The sequence below is a fragment of the Primulina eburnea genome, chromosome 8 (assembly GCF_022965805.1).
Source record: "Primulina eburnea isolate SZY01 chromosome 8, ASM2296580v1, whole genome shotgun sequence".
Lineage (NCBI taxonomy): Eukaryota > Viridiplantae > Streptophyta > Magnoliopsida > Lamiales > Gesneriaceae > Primulina > Primulina eburnea.
In genome coordinates, this window is record NC_133108.1 from 17,373,491 (window position 1) to 17,391,195 (window position 17,705).

The 17,705-nt window shown below is 36.4% G+C and overlaps 1 protein-coding gene and 1 long non-coding RNA gene across 2 annotated transcripts in view; one reads left to right on the top strand and one right to left on the bottom strand.

The window, feature by feature from the left end:
* LOC140838911 (uncharacterized) overlaps positions 1–17,705 on the top strand; it is a 94,668-nt gene that overhangs the window by 24,411 nt on the left and 52,552 nt on the right. The gene's annotated exons all lie outside the window — the stretch shown is intronic.
* LOC140838910 (uncharacterized) lies at positions 1,363–10,077 on the bottom strand. Its single transcript, XM_073205535.1, has 15 exons — positions 9,771–10,077; positions 9,535–9,616; positions 8,337–8,840; positions 7,884–8,049; positions 7,559–7,711; positions 7,244–7,341; positions 6,744–6,835; positions 6,438–6,508; positions 6,214–6,349; positions 5,747–5,806; positions 5,556–5,638; positions 2,154–2,230; positions 1,994–2,064; positions 1,789–1,846; positions 1,363–1,689 (listed from the first exon to the last, which is right to left on the bottom strand). Exons 1-15 carry the CDS (start codon positions 10,004–10,006, stop codon positions 1,540–1,542), a joined length of 2,037 nt encoding a protein of 678 aa, XP_073061636.1. The 5' UTR covers positions 10,007–10,077; the 3' UTR covers positions 1,363–1,539.

A 17,705-nucleotide genomic window follows, 5' to 3' on the forward strand; every position in this document is an offset into this window, starting at 1 on the left:
AATCTGACTTCGGTTCTATGATGTCTAATATGTCCAGAACATCATATATGAATTCCATTCAATTCTGACAACATCATAATTTCAAATCTTAACAAAACGTAACGAAACTTACGCCCTGTAGTAGCTGTCGTTGCTAGGAATACGGTGCCGTACTCGGATTTAAATTTGGACGTACGGATTTTTTGAAATCAAATTCTGAAATCCAAGAGCAAATCCTTCCTCGGAGCTTCGTTTCTTTCTTTCTAAGAAAAACATTGCATGTATATATATATATATATACACAATTCGCGCACGCAACAAAACAAGTGGCTCGCCCTTTGTAACACACGTCTCGCGCATATGCGCGACATCTACCGGCACATATGCGCGAGACCATATGTCTCGGCGCGTGACGTGCACAGTGCCTCGCGCATCTGCGTGCCCTTTATTCGGCGCATATGCGCGAGGTACTCAAATTTCTTCCCAACTCTCTGCCACCCTCACGCACATGCGCGGGTTCAGGTCGCGCATATGCGCGAGGTCCTCTGGACATTTCGCGCATATGCGCCCGGCTGGGTCGCGCATATGCGCGAGAGCTCATCCTCGCACATACATCTTTTCACACGTTATCTCAAATCGTGTCCCGATTAATCATTTCATAATCATCTCAAATTATAAATCTGTAATTACAGATTACTAGGATTAAATTTCTGGACATTACAGATTATTTATTAGATAGATTTATATAATAATTAAAATAAAAATTATATATTATTTAAGTAAAAATCATAAAAATTATCGTTAAATTTTTTATTTTCAAAATTTTAATTGCATCATAAAAATTTTGAAAGTTAAAAATTAAAAGTATCATAATTTTTAGTATAATAACAGATTTATTAAAATTGTTAATATTATTTAAAATAAAAACAATATTCCACTAAATACTTAATATAGATTCATCCATTATATAGAGTTTATGGAAAAAAAAAATTATATTTAATAAAATGTAGAGATAGTTTTATTATGAATTGTCAACTTCATCTTTTAGTGTATAAATTTTATAAAAGATAGTTTTATTATGAATTGTCAACTTTATCTTTTAGTGTATAAATTTTATAAAACACTGAAAATCTACATGAATATTTCTTTTAAAAAATAAATTATTAAAATATGACAGATTACAAACGCTCAAAAAAACAAAATGAAAATATGGTTTCATATCATGAGAAAATAATAGATAAAAATAAGAAAACAATAAAATATCAAATTATTAAGAGAAGTAAAAAGATTATATGCTTTAAACATATCCAATGTCTTATAAATAAAATTTATGTGTTAATATACATATACAAATATATTTGTCATATTACCGTCAAAACAAAATAAATAAAAAATAAACACGACATTTATTCACTTGGATAATTAATTTTTTTCAAAACAACTTTTTTCAACCCGTTCCTTTTCCCTAGTAAAAATAAAACAAGTGAAAACTGTGAGAGTGAAATTTCCCACCTAAAATCATGCAAATCCAACAGTTCGAAGGCCCCTATTTTCTGAGTTTCAAGGACGCAGAACACGAAAGGTACTCGAAGATTCGAAAATTCTTCTATTAAAAACAGGGTAGTATGTATCCAACTCAAGCAGTTCTAGGATCTGTTGGGTGCACCATAGATAAGAAGAATGTCCCTCTATAACTTCAGTCACATCAACCTGTTAAATCAAAGTGAGGAGGAAAAGGCAGCAAGTCAAAACTCATGCACGGATTTGTGTCATAGCACAATTAAATCAGAGTCATGGAACGGCATTTACATTTTCAATGCCGGGCACATCAACTGGTTGAATCCCCGCCAATCCTTGGGTGAGAAGGCTGTTCAAATATCAGAAGAATCGATTACAAATTAAAATTGATGGGAAGATGAGCCAGAATATACACCAAAAAGAGAATTATTCGTATGAGCCAACAAGTCGACTCTGCACGGTGAAATTTTAAATTGTGATATCAAAAGCTTCATACTTGGCACGGAATACGATTCCGAGCATCCAGTCATTTGTAGAATATGCATTCACGTATCTCCCAGCCACCACCTGCAGAACACAGATGGTTTGATTAACCTCAAACTACAATGATGCACGAAGAAAAGTCACTCCTAGTGAGAAAGGTGATGTGCTTTTACCTTTCTAGTTAATTCCCAATTCACGTCCTTAATTGGTATAGGAGCTCCAAGAAGAACAACTCTTTCCACAAGTCCAGCTGACCAAATTAGGGAAATAGATATGCTTAGAACTTTAATCATCAGTGCGCATGGATACAGAAGAATGCCGAAACCTGTGAACTTTTCGAGTGGGACAAATATATCTAATAATTAACTGTTTGGTGAAAGTGGGTCATTTAAATCGACAGCCCAAGTCAACTATGCTTCCGGAAAGAGGGGCCAGGGGTAGGCATGGAAGGCCGACAACTTCAGGCCTTGTTTTTTTTCCATTCTCAGGAAACTGTTTTCCTACCCCCACCAATAAAAAAAATGAACACTATTATTCCTGTTTATTCCCTTTTCAAAAACATAATTTCCCTTATTTTTGTTACACGTCCAAAAAACCAACTCACGTAAACCGCATGCATGCAAATGATTTAAATTACATGTTTATTTTACTTAATTAACATATTTTACATGCTTGAAAGTTTAACGTTCATGATCATGAAATTGAAGGATTTTACCCGAATATTCGATGATAGACTGACGAAAGAAGATCGGAGACGACCAAGACAAAATAAATATTTTTGAAACTTATTAATATGATTAAATATGATTAATTTTTTCTAAAAATGATATAGTTCAAATTATTTTACGAGACGAGTTTGATTCATCCGGGAAGCCGGATTTGGGCAAACGAGGGACCGTTAAAATATCAAATGCACTATTTTTGAAAACTAATTTTTATAAACTTTTATTTTTGCAATTAAATAGGTGTTATTGGGCCTAATTTACCTAGGCTGAGTAGGCCTAATTGTTCCTAAACTTGAAAGCCCAAACCCGAGTCTATTAACATGTAAATTAAAATCTATAAAAAATAAAAACCTAGGTATTGTTGGCACCATACCAGTCGAAACACTACACACATCACCACATATTTTCGAGAATTTGTGGGAGGAAAAACAAGGAGTCTTCGTCCCTCGTTTGTTTTTCCTGACGCCCCACGCCAACGATCGCGTATTCGAGCGTTTTAAAACGCAAAGGAACGTTTCTAACTCCCTTTGACGCATCATTCAAACTATATTATGCATGTTTTGATTATTTTTGCATGAAAAATATTGGAGTTTGAATTGCGTAACGTTTTGACGATTATTTTAAAGTTTTGAAAGTTTTATGATTTTCAACGAGTACGCTGCCAACATAGGATGTTTTATGGATATAACATGGACAATTTAAGGTGGGAATGATGGCGGGAGTCGAGCCTGGCTAGCTAAAGGGAGTCCTAGGGTTTTCATGACACCTTGTCTTGGAAGGATTCGGCTAAGGGGAAAGGGGACTTGCGGCTCGACCTGGGCTTGGAAAGGGGGCGTACTGGTCATGGTTAGGGGTTAGGAAGAGTCCTAGGGGGAGAGCTAGGTAGGACTCTTGTACAGCCGGTAGGGGAAGAGCCCACGCATGCAAGGGCTCTTTCCATGCACGCGTGGGGGCGGCTGCTGAAGAAGGGTGCATGGCTGCGCTGGCGGGGGTCTAAGTTGGTCCAGTAGGGGCTAGGGAGGATGGTCAAGGGTCGGGGGCTGGTGCATGGTGCTTGGGCAGGTGCGCATGTTCTAGTCTTGTGGCTAGGGACCGGTGCGCTGGTTTAGGCTAGGTCAGAAAGGGTCCAGGAGGCTTGAGTGAGGGTCTGGTCCATGATGGTCCAAGGGCGGAGATAGTCGAGGGTTCGAGTATAGGGTTTAGGAAGGAAGGGTTCGAACCATGGTCCACGAGAGTCGATTAATGGTTTACGAGGGTAAATTAGGTATGAAAAATTCATAATAAAAGTTTGGGATTAAAATATTAAAGTTGGAATTAAATTGATAATTAAACGTTTCACGAATTATAAATAGGAAATTAAATCAAAAGCCTCGAATTTAAGCTAAACGAAAATATTAAAAATTTAATCTAAACTTATATAATTATTTGGGATGGTCTAGAGTCAAGGAAAGTAAGAAAAAGTCGAAATCGAGAAATTTTACGTTCAGGGGGCAAAACGGTCATTTTACATCTGGGTAGTACGAAAAGGGTTGGCAGTGTCCCGAAGGGTCATAACACATGTTAAATGATATATCATGACGATTTTCATGAAAATATGATATTTTATGATTTATGGTAAAGCTATCCAATTTTTACTGTAAAAATATGATATTTTATGATTTATTGTAAAGCTGTGGAAATTTTACTTTAAAAATGCTATTTTCAGAAAATCATGGTATTTTATGATTTAAAAAAGAAAAAAGAAAAAATATTTTGAAGGATGTAAATTGATTGTGACAAAGAGGATATATGATTTTTGGAAATATCGTGAGGCAGAAGGTCATAAAGGGAGCCCTTTTATGGGATAAGGCCCCAAAAGAAGCCCAACGATCGTATTTCCATTTTACATCGATGCCTAATGACCGTCCTCATACATAATGGTGACCTAAGACTGATCAGTAGACCAGAGGATAAAAGGCTAGTCATTTTCAAACATCAAACTTCACCAAAAATGATAAAAGATTGAAAGCTTTACGATTTTACGATTTATGATTTATTTATACTTAAAAGTATTTTGAATAAAAATATGATTTAATGCATGTGCTCGTATATGTATTATTTGTCACTTCTGTTTAGAACGTGCTGAATCATTAGACTCACTAGGTTTGATTGCTGCAAAGATGATGTTAGTGAGGGAAGCGCTGACACTTGAGTGGATCGAGACAGACAGTACACTCCTGAGGGACATTTATTTTCCGCATTAGCTTGATACTTAAAGTATTAAAGATTTTGTTAATGATTTAATTAAAGACTTTTATGCTTTATTTTGGAGTTAGCATAATCATGTTAAAGGTTGGAGTTGAATTTTGTTAATTAACGATTTAAAGAGTTTTATGCATTTGAGATTTTAAACGATAAATTATTCTGATTTATGGAAATGTTAAGTTATTTTAATGGTGAATTTCGAAAATTGATGTTTTAAAAAAAAACATTTTTAGGATTTTAAAGTAAAAAGCGAGGGTCGTTTCATATATCTACTAATATAATCATTAGTTATGATTAAGATTTTCATCATTTCCCAAAAACAACCTGCTATTATGCTATAATTTAACAAAAATATGTTATTTTAAAAATTGAAAATCCAACATAATTTTATATAATTTTGACATATACAGTATCATTATAGTTCCCCAAAACAAAACATATATTTGATCTATCAAAAACATCGCCTAGAGCTAACAAAAAGGAGAAAATGAATGTCTGAGTGAAAATTATATTAGTAACGAGAATCAAGTCAAATTTCATTCAATCACCAAACATCACGTCGCTTGCAATCTCAACTTTAAACAGAACCCAAACATTTATGCTTACCATTAGCTTCGCTTTCAGCCAAAATCTGCAGGCACCTGAAAACAACTCTTGCTCCAAGGGAGAAACCTACGAGTGTCACCGGCCTGGAAATTTCATTACACGTAAGTGTGGATTGGAAAATGGCAGAACAAACGCTTCTTTAAAGCCAATTAATAATACTCTCCTACAGTTGCTTCTATATGTTGGTTTACCTCTGCCCTTGCAGCCCCTTCAGCAATACCTCAGCCAATAGCTTTCCAGCCTTATCAGATCTACATAATATGGCAGGAAATAACAACCATTTCAACAAGGATTGAAAAAAATAAATAACTCCTTTCCGCACTAAACAAATGAATTTACAAAAGCGTTTACATTTGGGGGTTAGAACTGACTTAAAATATTGGGTAATGGTGTCACTGAAATACCGAGGTAGAAGGTATCAATAAGGTATGAGCCAAACCATACAACTCCCCTCAACCTTGATTTAGAAAAATTATTTCAGCTTCAACTAGTTTCCTGACAGAACTGAAACTTTAGATTCAAATCTTTCAAATCCAAGATATCAGGTTCAACTTTCTTTCTTGTTGAAAAACTTAGTTAGGTTGTATACATATCATATTGTGTCAGTATCTTCCTTTTCCCATCATTACTATTCAACAAACAGAGTGATAAATCACACCTATCCACGGCAATTGTCCATTTGCTGTCAATAAAATCAGTAAGAGCAAGTAGTGTTGCTGGCCACGCCAACGCGGTCACGAGAGTTCCTAGGACAGTCATCATTGCACCTTGCTTCATCATTTCCGTCGCAATTTCTGCAGTGAGAATGGTCGTGTTCATTACTTGCTCCGGTGGTCTTAAGTGTTAATGCATTGTGTTCAGTGTTCGAGTAAAGCACTTTACTTGAAGTGAGCCAGTCTTGAATAGCAGTGCTTACAGAAAAGAGATTCTTGGACTCCCATTGTAATGCATACCTATACAAATTGTTGCATTACAAGCATTAAAAAAATTCACTTCATGAACAAGTACAGGAAGCATTAAAATCTGTAACTATATAACATCACCCACAATTTCTTAATTTGAAAAGCAGGAAAGAAGCATTGTTATTTAGCATCATACATCAAATGCAGCAAGGCGAAATGCAAGTACACAGCGGAGATCATTATGAGCACTTCCACCAGTTAAAAATGTTGGTAAGATGTGGCTTACCTCTCCAAATTAGTATATTGTCCTTCCCAAGGTCTTACAAAGTCTTCTTCCTCGAAAACAAATCCAGACACTGAAATCTCAACCGCCAGCCGCTGAAATTAAAAAAAATAATGACACCAAAACAAAAAAGATTCAGTTCTTCCAAATTAATAAGATATAAACACAAAAAGGCTTTAGGTTGCATTTGAATGGAGAAATTTGGAGCCTAAATTGCAAATTAAATCAATGTTGTATTTATTTGAAATTCATTTAACTATTACTACATTAAAATAAATTGGTAGAAGGTTAATTTGAAATATCCTTTAATCAAAATCTTCTAAAGAGCTAAAATGAATATGCAACTCAAGATTTCAAACCTGTCAATCAAACGTAACACTAGAATATTAACCCGAAAAACCTAGCATCGATAACTTAAGTTAACAAGATAACAATAAAAAGGTATCGATAAATGAGAAAATCCCTATTTTCATCACATCCAAATTTGGTAGAGGAAGACTCACCCCTTGGTTGTGGTTTTCACCTATAGCTTTAAACTCAAACTCCTCCACATCGCCAATTCTCCTAGCCATTTTGGTCCCTGTAAGTCCAGCTCCAGCAGCTGCAATTGCAATGTCACGAAGATATCAGAATGGATCAACACTCAAAAATACAGTCACTTTTAAGTGTAGGTGAGGAATGAGAACACTCAATTGTAATTCAACACAAGAAACACAGAGAAATAACATCAATGTCCATGCATATAAAAGAGCTACTTAGAAAAGCAATCAATTGAAATCAACTCATGAACAAAGACCTATATAGCTTCTTGTACTAACCACCAAAGGAAGCTGCAACTGCAACAGAACCTGCAACACTTCCTGCAGCACTAGCAACAGCAGCAAACCCACTTGCTCCAATGACAGGAATAATAGTCCCTAACGTAGGAGCTAAGGCACTGAACCCAGCAGCAATAGCTGGAGCAGCTAAACCTGGTAAAGCATGACCCACAAATAAATTCAAATTCCACAATATATATCCTGCTGATATTTCGCTGTCTTCACCAGAAATTTTCCTTTATGTTTTCGACTCTGAGCAGTAGCTAAGAAAAAACTTGATTGGATACACGAGTCCAAAAAGTTACGAGTGATAAAGGTTACATACCTCCAGTAATAGCCATCAAGGTTCCTCCAGTTAACGCAGCAGCACCTATTATACCCCCATGTTTCCACTTAGCCCATGAGCTTTCTGGCGATCGTGTTTCTTCTTTAGATTCTTCCTCTTTTAAAAGTGCCATTGCAGAACAAGCAACCATGGTTTCCATGGCTTCCTGCAAAAGATTCACTCGTTTTGAGAAGCAAAATGATTACGATCAATTCAAAGGGATCCAAGTAAACAGAAGAAAGATTTATCCAAAATCATTAAATGATAGACTTTCTCAATTGCGTCGAGTGCTCTAACATATATAATGGTTAGGCTTGAAGTTGAAAGTAATAGACGTATAAGGCAGGAATCTGAAAGAACAAAGCTGCAGTGCATCAATGTGTACTTTATCTTCCAGTGATTACAAAGATAACAGTATCCTATACCATAAACACTTTTTTTAATAAATATCACCATTTTTATCCACTTGACATCAAGCCAGGTAGCTAGCAATCTCAATGCCACACGATGTCGGGCATCATAACCCTTTCTCCGTCTTGTGGATTTTTTGTTGTCTTCAGGGGTATTTGCTAGACAAGCTGAGAGGAGCTCATACAGAACTGTTACTTTCCTTGGGTAACTAAGCATTTCTACTTCTTCCAATGGTTTTCCAGTAAGTTCAGAAATGGATTGTACATGGATTTGTTCGACAATAGATGTAGTAACATTCGTTTCCTGCTGCATGTTGTCAAGCAAATGTTTTTCTTCAGATTTCATCTCCGATGTAGTCTCAGGGTTTGCTAACTTTTCTCTACATGATTGTTCATATTCCCGTTGCTTTTCTTTTTTGGACTCATAGTCAGTCGGAGATGTTTCCATACTTGAAGACATAGCATCCACACCATTTGTTAAAGCAAGTTCTTTATCAGAGGCGTCTGACGATACATCTCCTCTTTCCTCTGCTAGTAACCTAAGGAACTGATAAAAAAGTAACAGTATTTGTTATTAGGGATTAATCATTTAACGCATAGCATAGACTTAGCACTGGCTAAAAATATTAATAGAATTTCTCATTAACGGTCTGCAGTCTTCAACCATGGCACATTAAATCCTCACCAAATTCTCTCTAAACAGCACCACTCCATAACCTCATGTTTCTAACAACTCTTCAGAACGTTTATTCCCAACAGTGCATGTAGAATTCATCAGGAAACAGATTCTATTCCCCAATCCTAGTTCCAGTCATAGTGAGATGTACTACATTTATCCACTCTAAGAATGTGTCACACTCAGACTAATGATGTACATATCATGATTCAAGAATTAAGTAGTACTGATAGCAAAGATAGGTTTCCCACATATTTTTAAGGATACAATAGAACTTCTGCTCTTTCTTACAAAATATTTCCTAGCATTAAATATGATGATAATAATAATAATAATAATAATAACAACAACAACAATTATGTGAAGAATAATCAATCCCCTATTAAACAAATGTCATTGCCCATCAAATTAAACATTTGCTAAACACTGCCCAATCTCTACTGCAACAGTCTGCATGTTCCCACTCGCGCTACCGCATCCACACTAGCGGATCCAATCGTAATTCTTGTTGTGCAGTTAAACTTCAAAAAAAGAAGTATGAGAAACGGATATGGAAAGAACTTACAGCTCCAACATGTTGCTTGGCTTCTGAATGTCCAGCAGTTTCTTCCAGTCCCGCCCATGCTTTGTCATCAATTTCTAAAAACCTATTCACAAAATTACGTCTTCTTCAGAAAAATTGAACATGAAAAGGAGAAAACAAAGACATGAAGAATTTTCAACCGCGAGGGCAGCCTGAGCTAGCTATTCAGATTGCACACATAAATACATCAAAACAAACGAATAAAAACAACTTAATACCTGAAGACAGGGCGAAGGAGACCGCAGGATCGATTCACCCAAAGCTGCGGATCTTCAGATACAGAGTCAGCACTGCTGCAACTGCTGCCGCGTTCCTCGGACGGGCCGCGGCCGCTACCATCTTCATCATCGTCTTCGTATGGAAAGCCCAAAGGGCGAGTTTGGTGGATTTGTGATTGGTGCAGCGCCAGCCCAAAAAGTGCCCCCGCCGCATACTTCTGAGTCGCCGTCAACATCGACGTCTACGATCGCCTCCGTTTTGTTCGTTCAAATTTTTCCTACTAAATTTAGGGGGAAATGAGGAAAAGGGGACCGATGGAAAGGTTTATTAAAGAAAAGGGAGTGAAAGTAACTTATTTTTTTTACCTTTTTTTAAAATTGTTAAAAAACCAAATTTTTTATTAGTGCATTTAATTATTTATTTTAATTTTGTATATATTATTAGTGCATTTAATTATTTATTTTAATTTTGTATATAATAAAATTTATAATTTAATTAAAAATAAAACTCACGCGATCCAAATCAATCCAATCCACATTTCACTACATTTTTTCCAATCTTCACACAAAGCATCTTCTTCTCAAACCTCCTTTCCTCTACTGTTTTGATTTTTGGTTAACAATAAGTTTATAAAATATTCGTCTGCAAAAAATCGTACGAGATAATCACGTATTTGTAAGAAATCAATTTATTATTTTGAATTTTACTAGATCTATTCTCTACCCAAGAGATTGGATCTAGGTGTGAAGAACTCGGATCGAGCTCTTCTCGACCCAAACCCTAGGTCGAGCTAGCTCGGATCGAGCTCCTGGGTCGAGCTCTTCACACTGTGAAGAGCTCGACCCACAGTGTGGTGTGAAGAGCTCGACCCATGTTCACCCTGGATCGAGCTGGGTCAAGATCTTCACGCTGTGGGTCGAGCTCGACCCAAAACAAAGATGTTAGGATCGATTAGGGGTAATCGTTGAGCTACAATAGTTCGGTTATTTAACACCAATGAATTAAATCGAGTTTGGTTTTCAAACCAAGCGGAAGAAACTCAAAATAATATTTCGAGAAATCGATTAAACATTTTGTAATCATTTAAAATATATGCAAGTTGTATGTGAAAAAAATATTTTAGTTGAAGCATTTTATCAAACACTTGGTATCCAATATTTGATATTCGAAGAACACATAAAATGCTTCAACAATCCATCTTTAAAACCATGGAAATCATAAATAAATGCAATAAACAAATAGACACGAATTTGTTTATATATGGATGTTCGGGGACTTCAAATGCTCCTACGTCACCCATTCTTCCCTTGGGAATGATTCACTAGAAGACTTTGATTTATACAACTCTTTGTACAAACCCATTCCGGAAGGGCAGCTACGAACTAGAACTCCTAGCACTCAAGATTGTAGGCAGCACCTCACAATCAGCATATTGTTTAATGTCTCATATGAAAAGACTACAAACACAATGTTTTACGTATTTGTGTAAAGACGCACTCAACTAATCTTTGAGTTTCAACTCTCTTATATATGTGTGAATGATTGTGTGTGAGGAATTTTTCATTTACATTGTACATCTCAAACGTATCCTCACACAAGGACTTATGCTCTCAACTAGCAGATTTCTTCATGCTAACTGCCCATGCTTTGAATCCCCTTCAAAAGCTCTTGTTTGATCTTCAAGATGTTGTATTATAAACCCCAACAATGATATACGTTAGAAACAAGAATATGACCGTTTGGAAAGTTTTTGTAATATTTCTAAAATTGCAACGGTCAAATTCGTCTTGCTGGGAATTTTCCCGACTGGTCAACTCAACTGGTCGTTTAGTTCAATTGGTCAACTCTGGTCAACTCAACTGGTTGTTCAGTTCAATTGGTCAGCAGCTGGTTCAGTTCAGTTCAGCTGGTCAGCAGCTGGTTCAGTTGGTCTGGTTCAACTGGTCTTCAGCTGGTTCAGCTGGTTCAGTTTCAGTTGGTGTGCTGAAATCAGCCTAGCTGATTTCATTTTGTGCAGAACCAGTAGCTTTATCGTCTTTTATCATCATCTTAAGCTTTGATTCAGACTTTGACTTCTGAATATGATTTGTAGATCGTCGTCTTATAATTTCAACGCATACTGAATCGTTTCATTTCAATAATCGAATTCAGAGATATGACGAAAATACCGCAATTGCTCATACCCAACTGATTGTTGTTTTCGTGCAATCAGTTCGGTAATTCAGCGATCAGTTAGATATTGATAACATCCGAATTTACCCAACTGACGTTAAATATGACTTGTTCCAAATTGAGTTTTCTGATCAATCAAGTTCGCAGATTGTCATTTGGATCATCTAGTTGAGAGATATCATCAAAACACCGAAGCTTGCCAGAAATTCAGTTTGTGCAGAGTTCGGTTTCAGTTTGCTTCTTGTGTTTGCAACTTCACACATGAGTAAATATATTAGAAATACAATAACAAGTTTTGTTAACAACAAAATCCAGATTGCGAACATGAAATGTTCCAACAATCTCCCCTTTTTTGATGATCACAAAGCTTGGATAAAAGATCGGTTGATAGGTTGAAATATGTTTAAAATGGGGGTTGAATAAACACTCACGATTTTTATAACCTTTTCGAATGAAGCATTAGTTCTGTAACAAACTGAAATTAGGAATCTTGTCAGTCAATGACAATCAGTTTAACTGATAACAGTTGCGGAAATAAACGGATTGAAAGATAGAATAAATAACCGAAGTAATAACACGAATATTTATGGAAGTTCGGAGATTTGAATTACTCCTACGTCACCCCTTCCATCACAAAGATAGGATATGCACTAAAAGACTTTTATAACGTCCCGAAAATTTGAAGGGTCACGTAAACCACATGCATGCAAATTATTAAATTTCTTTGGTATTTTATTAAATTCTTTTAAAGCATAAAATGCATGTTTATTTCATTAATTATGTGTTTAATTATTTTTATGCATTTTATACATAATTCATGCATTAGGGTTTCTAGATGCATTTCACGCTCGAACGAGGAATGGATACCGGAAAATTTTTAGAAAAATTATTTTTATTACATGATTAATTTTTATTAATTAATTTAAGATGTTTTAAAGGTATTTTTCAAGAAGTGAAATTTATTGGGTATTTTTAACCGCATGATTTTAATTTTTAATGGTACGCAAATTTTATCGAATCGGTGACTTTTTGAGGGTTCGGCTAATATTTTTAAAAACCTTCCAACACAAAATATTTTTCGGGAGTATGGTTGGATTTAATGAGCCTATTTTTAAGCTTATTGGACTTAAAACCCTTTTTATTTTTAATTAAGGCCCATTGGTGCATTTTAATTAACCTAAACCACCATTAAATTAAACCTAAACCTACCCTACACCAACTACCCTTCCCACCATCCGACAACCCCTTACTCCTTCATTATATAGGTGGGTTCAGCAGCGTTTCTTCTCTTCAAATACAGCTGCTTGTCTCGGTTCCAATCATTCGTGTAAATTAATCCAACCGACACCCCTTCACTACACATTATTCCCCAGCTGTATATCCTCTCGGTTTTCAGAGCTTTCATCAAGAAAGCTTCGGTTTTATCTTTTCTTGCAAGGAGAAATTCATCTGGCGTCTCCTCTTCTCGTTCTTGTTCATCAAATCATCCAGTCACGCCCCGTACCCTTATTTCTGCATCTTTACGTCATATATATACTGTTATGTGTGTTGTTTATGGAGGTTTCCTTAGGCATGTGCAGATCCGAGTTCCATGTTTTGTTTGTTTCGGTCCATGCATGTATCACTCTTTTGCATTTCACGTTTAATTTCCTGGTGCAAGGGGTTGCTGATGAGAGCCATGAGGGGCCATAAGCGTCGAGAAGGAAGGGATAGTAGGCTGGAATCGAAGCTTGCTCGTGGTAAGAGGGCCGATCGGGAAGATGTGAAGAGGGGCCACGTTTTTTGAGGGTTTAGTGCTTCCAGCCGGGCGTGGCTCGATCCCAACCAAGGAACTGACTCTCTTGGGTCCGTGATGGGGCAGGGATAGTGCTAGGAGTGGCTGGTCGTGACCCTTGAACAGTTCGGAGAGGTTTGGAACAAGGTTGATCTCGGTGATTGTTAAGGAGGGTAGTGGAGTCGTGCTGCACGTCCACTAGTTTGGGGGGGGGCGTGGTTGAATCTGTCCAATGGGAGGTCCATGAGCTGGTTTTGGTCATAGGATGGTTTAGTCTAAGGTTGGTCCAATCCAGAGTCAAGTTAGGAAGAAGATGTCCGAGCCTTGTTGCGTCATGGTTGGAGGCTAGTGCGCTGGAGAATTCCAGCAGCTTTTGGGTTTGTTTTATGGGTCATGAGAGGTCGATAATTGCTGGTTTTAAAGCTGGACATGGGTTGGGAGGAGGTGGACCGAATGATTCAAGGGTGGGAGCCATGTGTGAGTTATGGATTGTACAAAAATAAGGGGAGGCCAAGACTTTATTTTAGTACAGTAGGTATTGGCCGAAGGATTATGGGTTTAAGGACATCATTTAAGTAGTAAATGATTTAGAATGAGTTGCTTAAGTTATGGTTTGAGTTAGGAAACATTTGGTTAAGTTTCGGTTCGATTAAGGTTAAAAAAAAATAGGACCCCGGTCCAAGTTTTAAAACAATTCGATTAAGTTATGAAATGAGCTTGAGTTTACGTCTAGGGATGATTTTAAATATCTTTTGAGACATTTTAAGGAGTTTGGTAAGCTTCGGATCAAAATAATGAGTTTTGGAAGTTTTCGGGATTTAGTCGCTACACGAAACGTTAATTAAACAATTAATTGAAACGCCTAGATTTAAGCTTAATAAAATTATAAAAAATTATATTTAAGCTCAAATAATTATTATAAGTCTAAGTTTTAAATTTGGAAATTTAATGCTAAGGTTTGGTTTAATTCGGGATTTAAAACATATTAATATGTTATATTTTAGGATTAATTTAAAAGTCATTGATTTAAGCCAAATAAAAATATGGTAAAATTCATGTGGGCTTAAATAATTATTTGGGACATGTTAGAGTCAATGGAATTAAGAAAATGCCAAAAACATGAAATTAGAGGTCTAGGGGTTAAATGGTAATTTTTGGGTTTCCTAGGGCAAAATGGTCATTTTGCACCTGGGGTGAGATGTTGGTTCTGGCAGCGCCCTGAGCACAAATTCATGATATTTTAAATGTTCACGCATCATGATTCACAATTTTTAAGATTTTATAAAAATATACGTTGCATGCTTGAATTTAAAGGAAATTGCATATATACATGAATTTTATAAGTGATGAAAATGATAATGCTTTGAATGACGGGAATTAGTTGTGGCTATCGAAGTATATGTAAATGGTTAAGACGTATATGTAAATGCTGATGATGAGGCCTAGGCACAGTGGATGGGTGATCCTGTCACTGATGTCCGACAGCCGCCGGGTACCGCGGTTCTATATATGATGGATCCATCGTAAATGATGTACGATAGTCACCTCTAATGAACTGAATTCACCAATGATAAATAAGGAAAGATGAACGATGAACGATGAATGATGAACGATAAATGATAAACGATGAATGATAAAGGATGAATGATGAACGATAAATGAATGATGAATGATGAACGATAAATGATAAACGATGAATGATGATTAACGATGAGCTGTTTTGACACGTCATGATTTTACACGACACGTTTATGTTACATTTTAAAGTTCATGATAGATATGTTGAGTATGGTATTTTTCACTGCTGTGTGCTATGTATATGTATTTGCTATTAACGGTGCAGGTGTGTTGAGTCTTTAGACTCACTAGACGTGTGTGATGCAGGTGAGCTTAATGATGAGGAGACAGAAGGTGCTGAACTCTGAGTAGGCAGAACTGGTGCGGTGACACGACCCGAGGACCACATGTTTTCCGCATTACGATTTATGAGATTGAGAGGAGATTAATATTTTCATACTATGATGATTTAAAATTTTTATTAGTTTATTTTTTCGTATGATAATGGATGAGTTTGGTTATTTATAAACGACGCTATTTTTATTGTCAAATATTTAAGATAATTTTTAAATGTTATTTCAAAAGTGCGAGCTTTATAAAAAATAAATATTTCCGCATTTTTAAAAAATGAGCGAGACGTTAGAGCTTTGATCGACACAAACTTGTACAGACTCACTTCAGTTTGGACTTAACACATGCCAAAACTCAAACTCTTAGTTTACTAAGTATCTCACAGTTCTTCGACTGAACTTAGCACAACTGATCTAGTTAAAGATCAAAAATATACAATAAACATTTTGTGCTTGTATGCTCGAAAATTAGCTTCAAATGCTACAGATAAATCTAATAAGTGTGAGCTTTTTGATTCTTGAGTAAGAGCTATAAATTCAGCAGGGTAACAACAAGCTTGAGAGATTGATTGTTAAGAGAGTGTTATATTTCTCAACTGCTCCTCTCACCTATTTATAGGCTTCTCTTCAATGAGAACATTAAATATTATTTGAATCTTTATATCCATTGATTGCCACGTCAATATTCTTCTGACAATCATACACTGTAGCTGTAATGCCCGAGAATTTTGTTATTGTAAGTTGAAATGATTTATTGATAATTGATGTGATTATAGACGGAAAGGATCAGACCGGGAAAGACGAGAAAAGACACGAGATATGTGCGAGGACAATACCCCTCGCGCATATGCGCAGCACTGATGCGCGCATATGCGCTAGATGGGCAGAGGACCTCGCGCATATGCGCGAAGGAGGTACGCGCATATGCGCGAGTTGTGCAGGAGATACTTGCCAAGTCCAGAAAACCTCGCTCATATGCGCGGCGAGCGCGAGCTGCCGAGAAGATAAGCGTTGAGACCAGTAGGTCTCGTGCATATGCACGAGACGTGCTGCTTAAAGATTCATGCCACGTTTTGTAACCATGCATGATATATATATATACAAACGTTAATTGTTCTTCAGAATCAGCAAAGATGGAAATCGAAGGATTCCAAAGCCAATTTCAAATTCTTGAATCATAGATTTGCGATTGTGCAAAATCCATCCGTCCGAATTTCAATCCGACTTCAGTACCGTGTTCCTATCGACAAGGGCTTCAACCGGACGTAAGTTTTATTGATTTCTATTATGATTTGAAAATATGATATTGAAGGAATCGGACTTGATTCATATGTGGTGTTTTTGACATAGTAGACATCGTATAATTGAAACCGGATTGAAGAACAGATACCGTATAAAATTGTTATGATTTTCAGAATGGCTTTGATTGAGAATTGATATCTGTTGATTTTTATTGCTGGGTATATTGAGATTGTGTAGTTATTCCGTTAAAACAAAATTTGATTTAGCTCTAGTTATATCTAGTATTGATTTGAGTGGTATATTGATATTGTACTCCTCGATATTGTCATTGCCAGATTGAGTATTGATAGGCTTCGAATTCGAGACATCGACTTCGTCAGATTGACAGAATGAAAGTTTTAAATCAAGGTTAACCGGGAGATGGATTTGAGTCAGATTGGACTGGGGTTTCTCAAAAAAACCACATACTTTACTTTATTGCATTGATGTCTGCAATTGAATGAAATTAATATACTTAGTCTATTGATTTATAGCAAAACGTGTATTGAGTCATGGGCGGAGGTGCCTAGTCATTGGCGGATATGCGAAGTCTGTGGCGGATATGCCAAGACACTGGATGATTGAATTATATCGATGTTGCTTAGGAGTAGATCGACTCCTATCGCTGAGATTCAATATATGTGACAATGTCCAGGAACCGGGTTCCCTAGATTAGAGATGTGTCGAGTCGGAGATGACGAGTCACTAGTTATGTTTTCAGATTTGATACATGTTATTGATGACTGTTTATGCTTTTATATATATTTTTATGTGATTGCATTTACTCATTATTTATACTG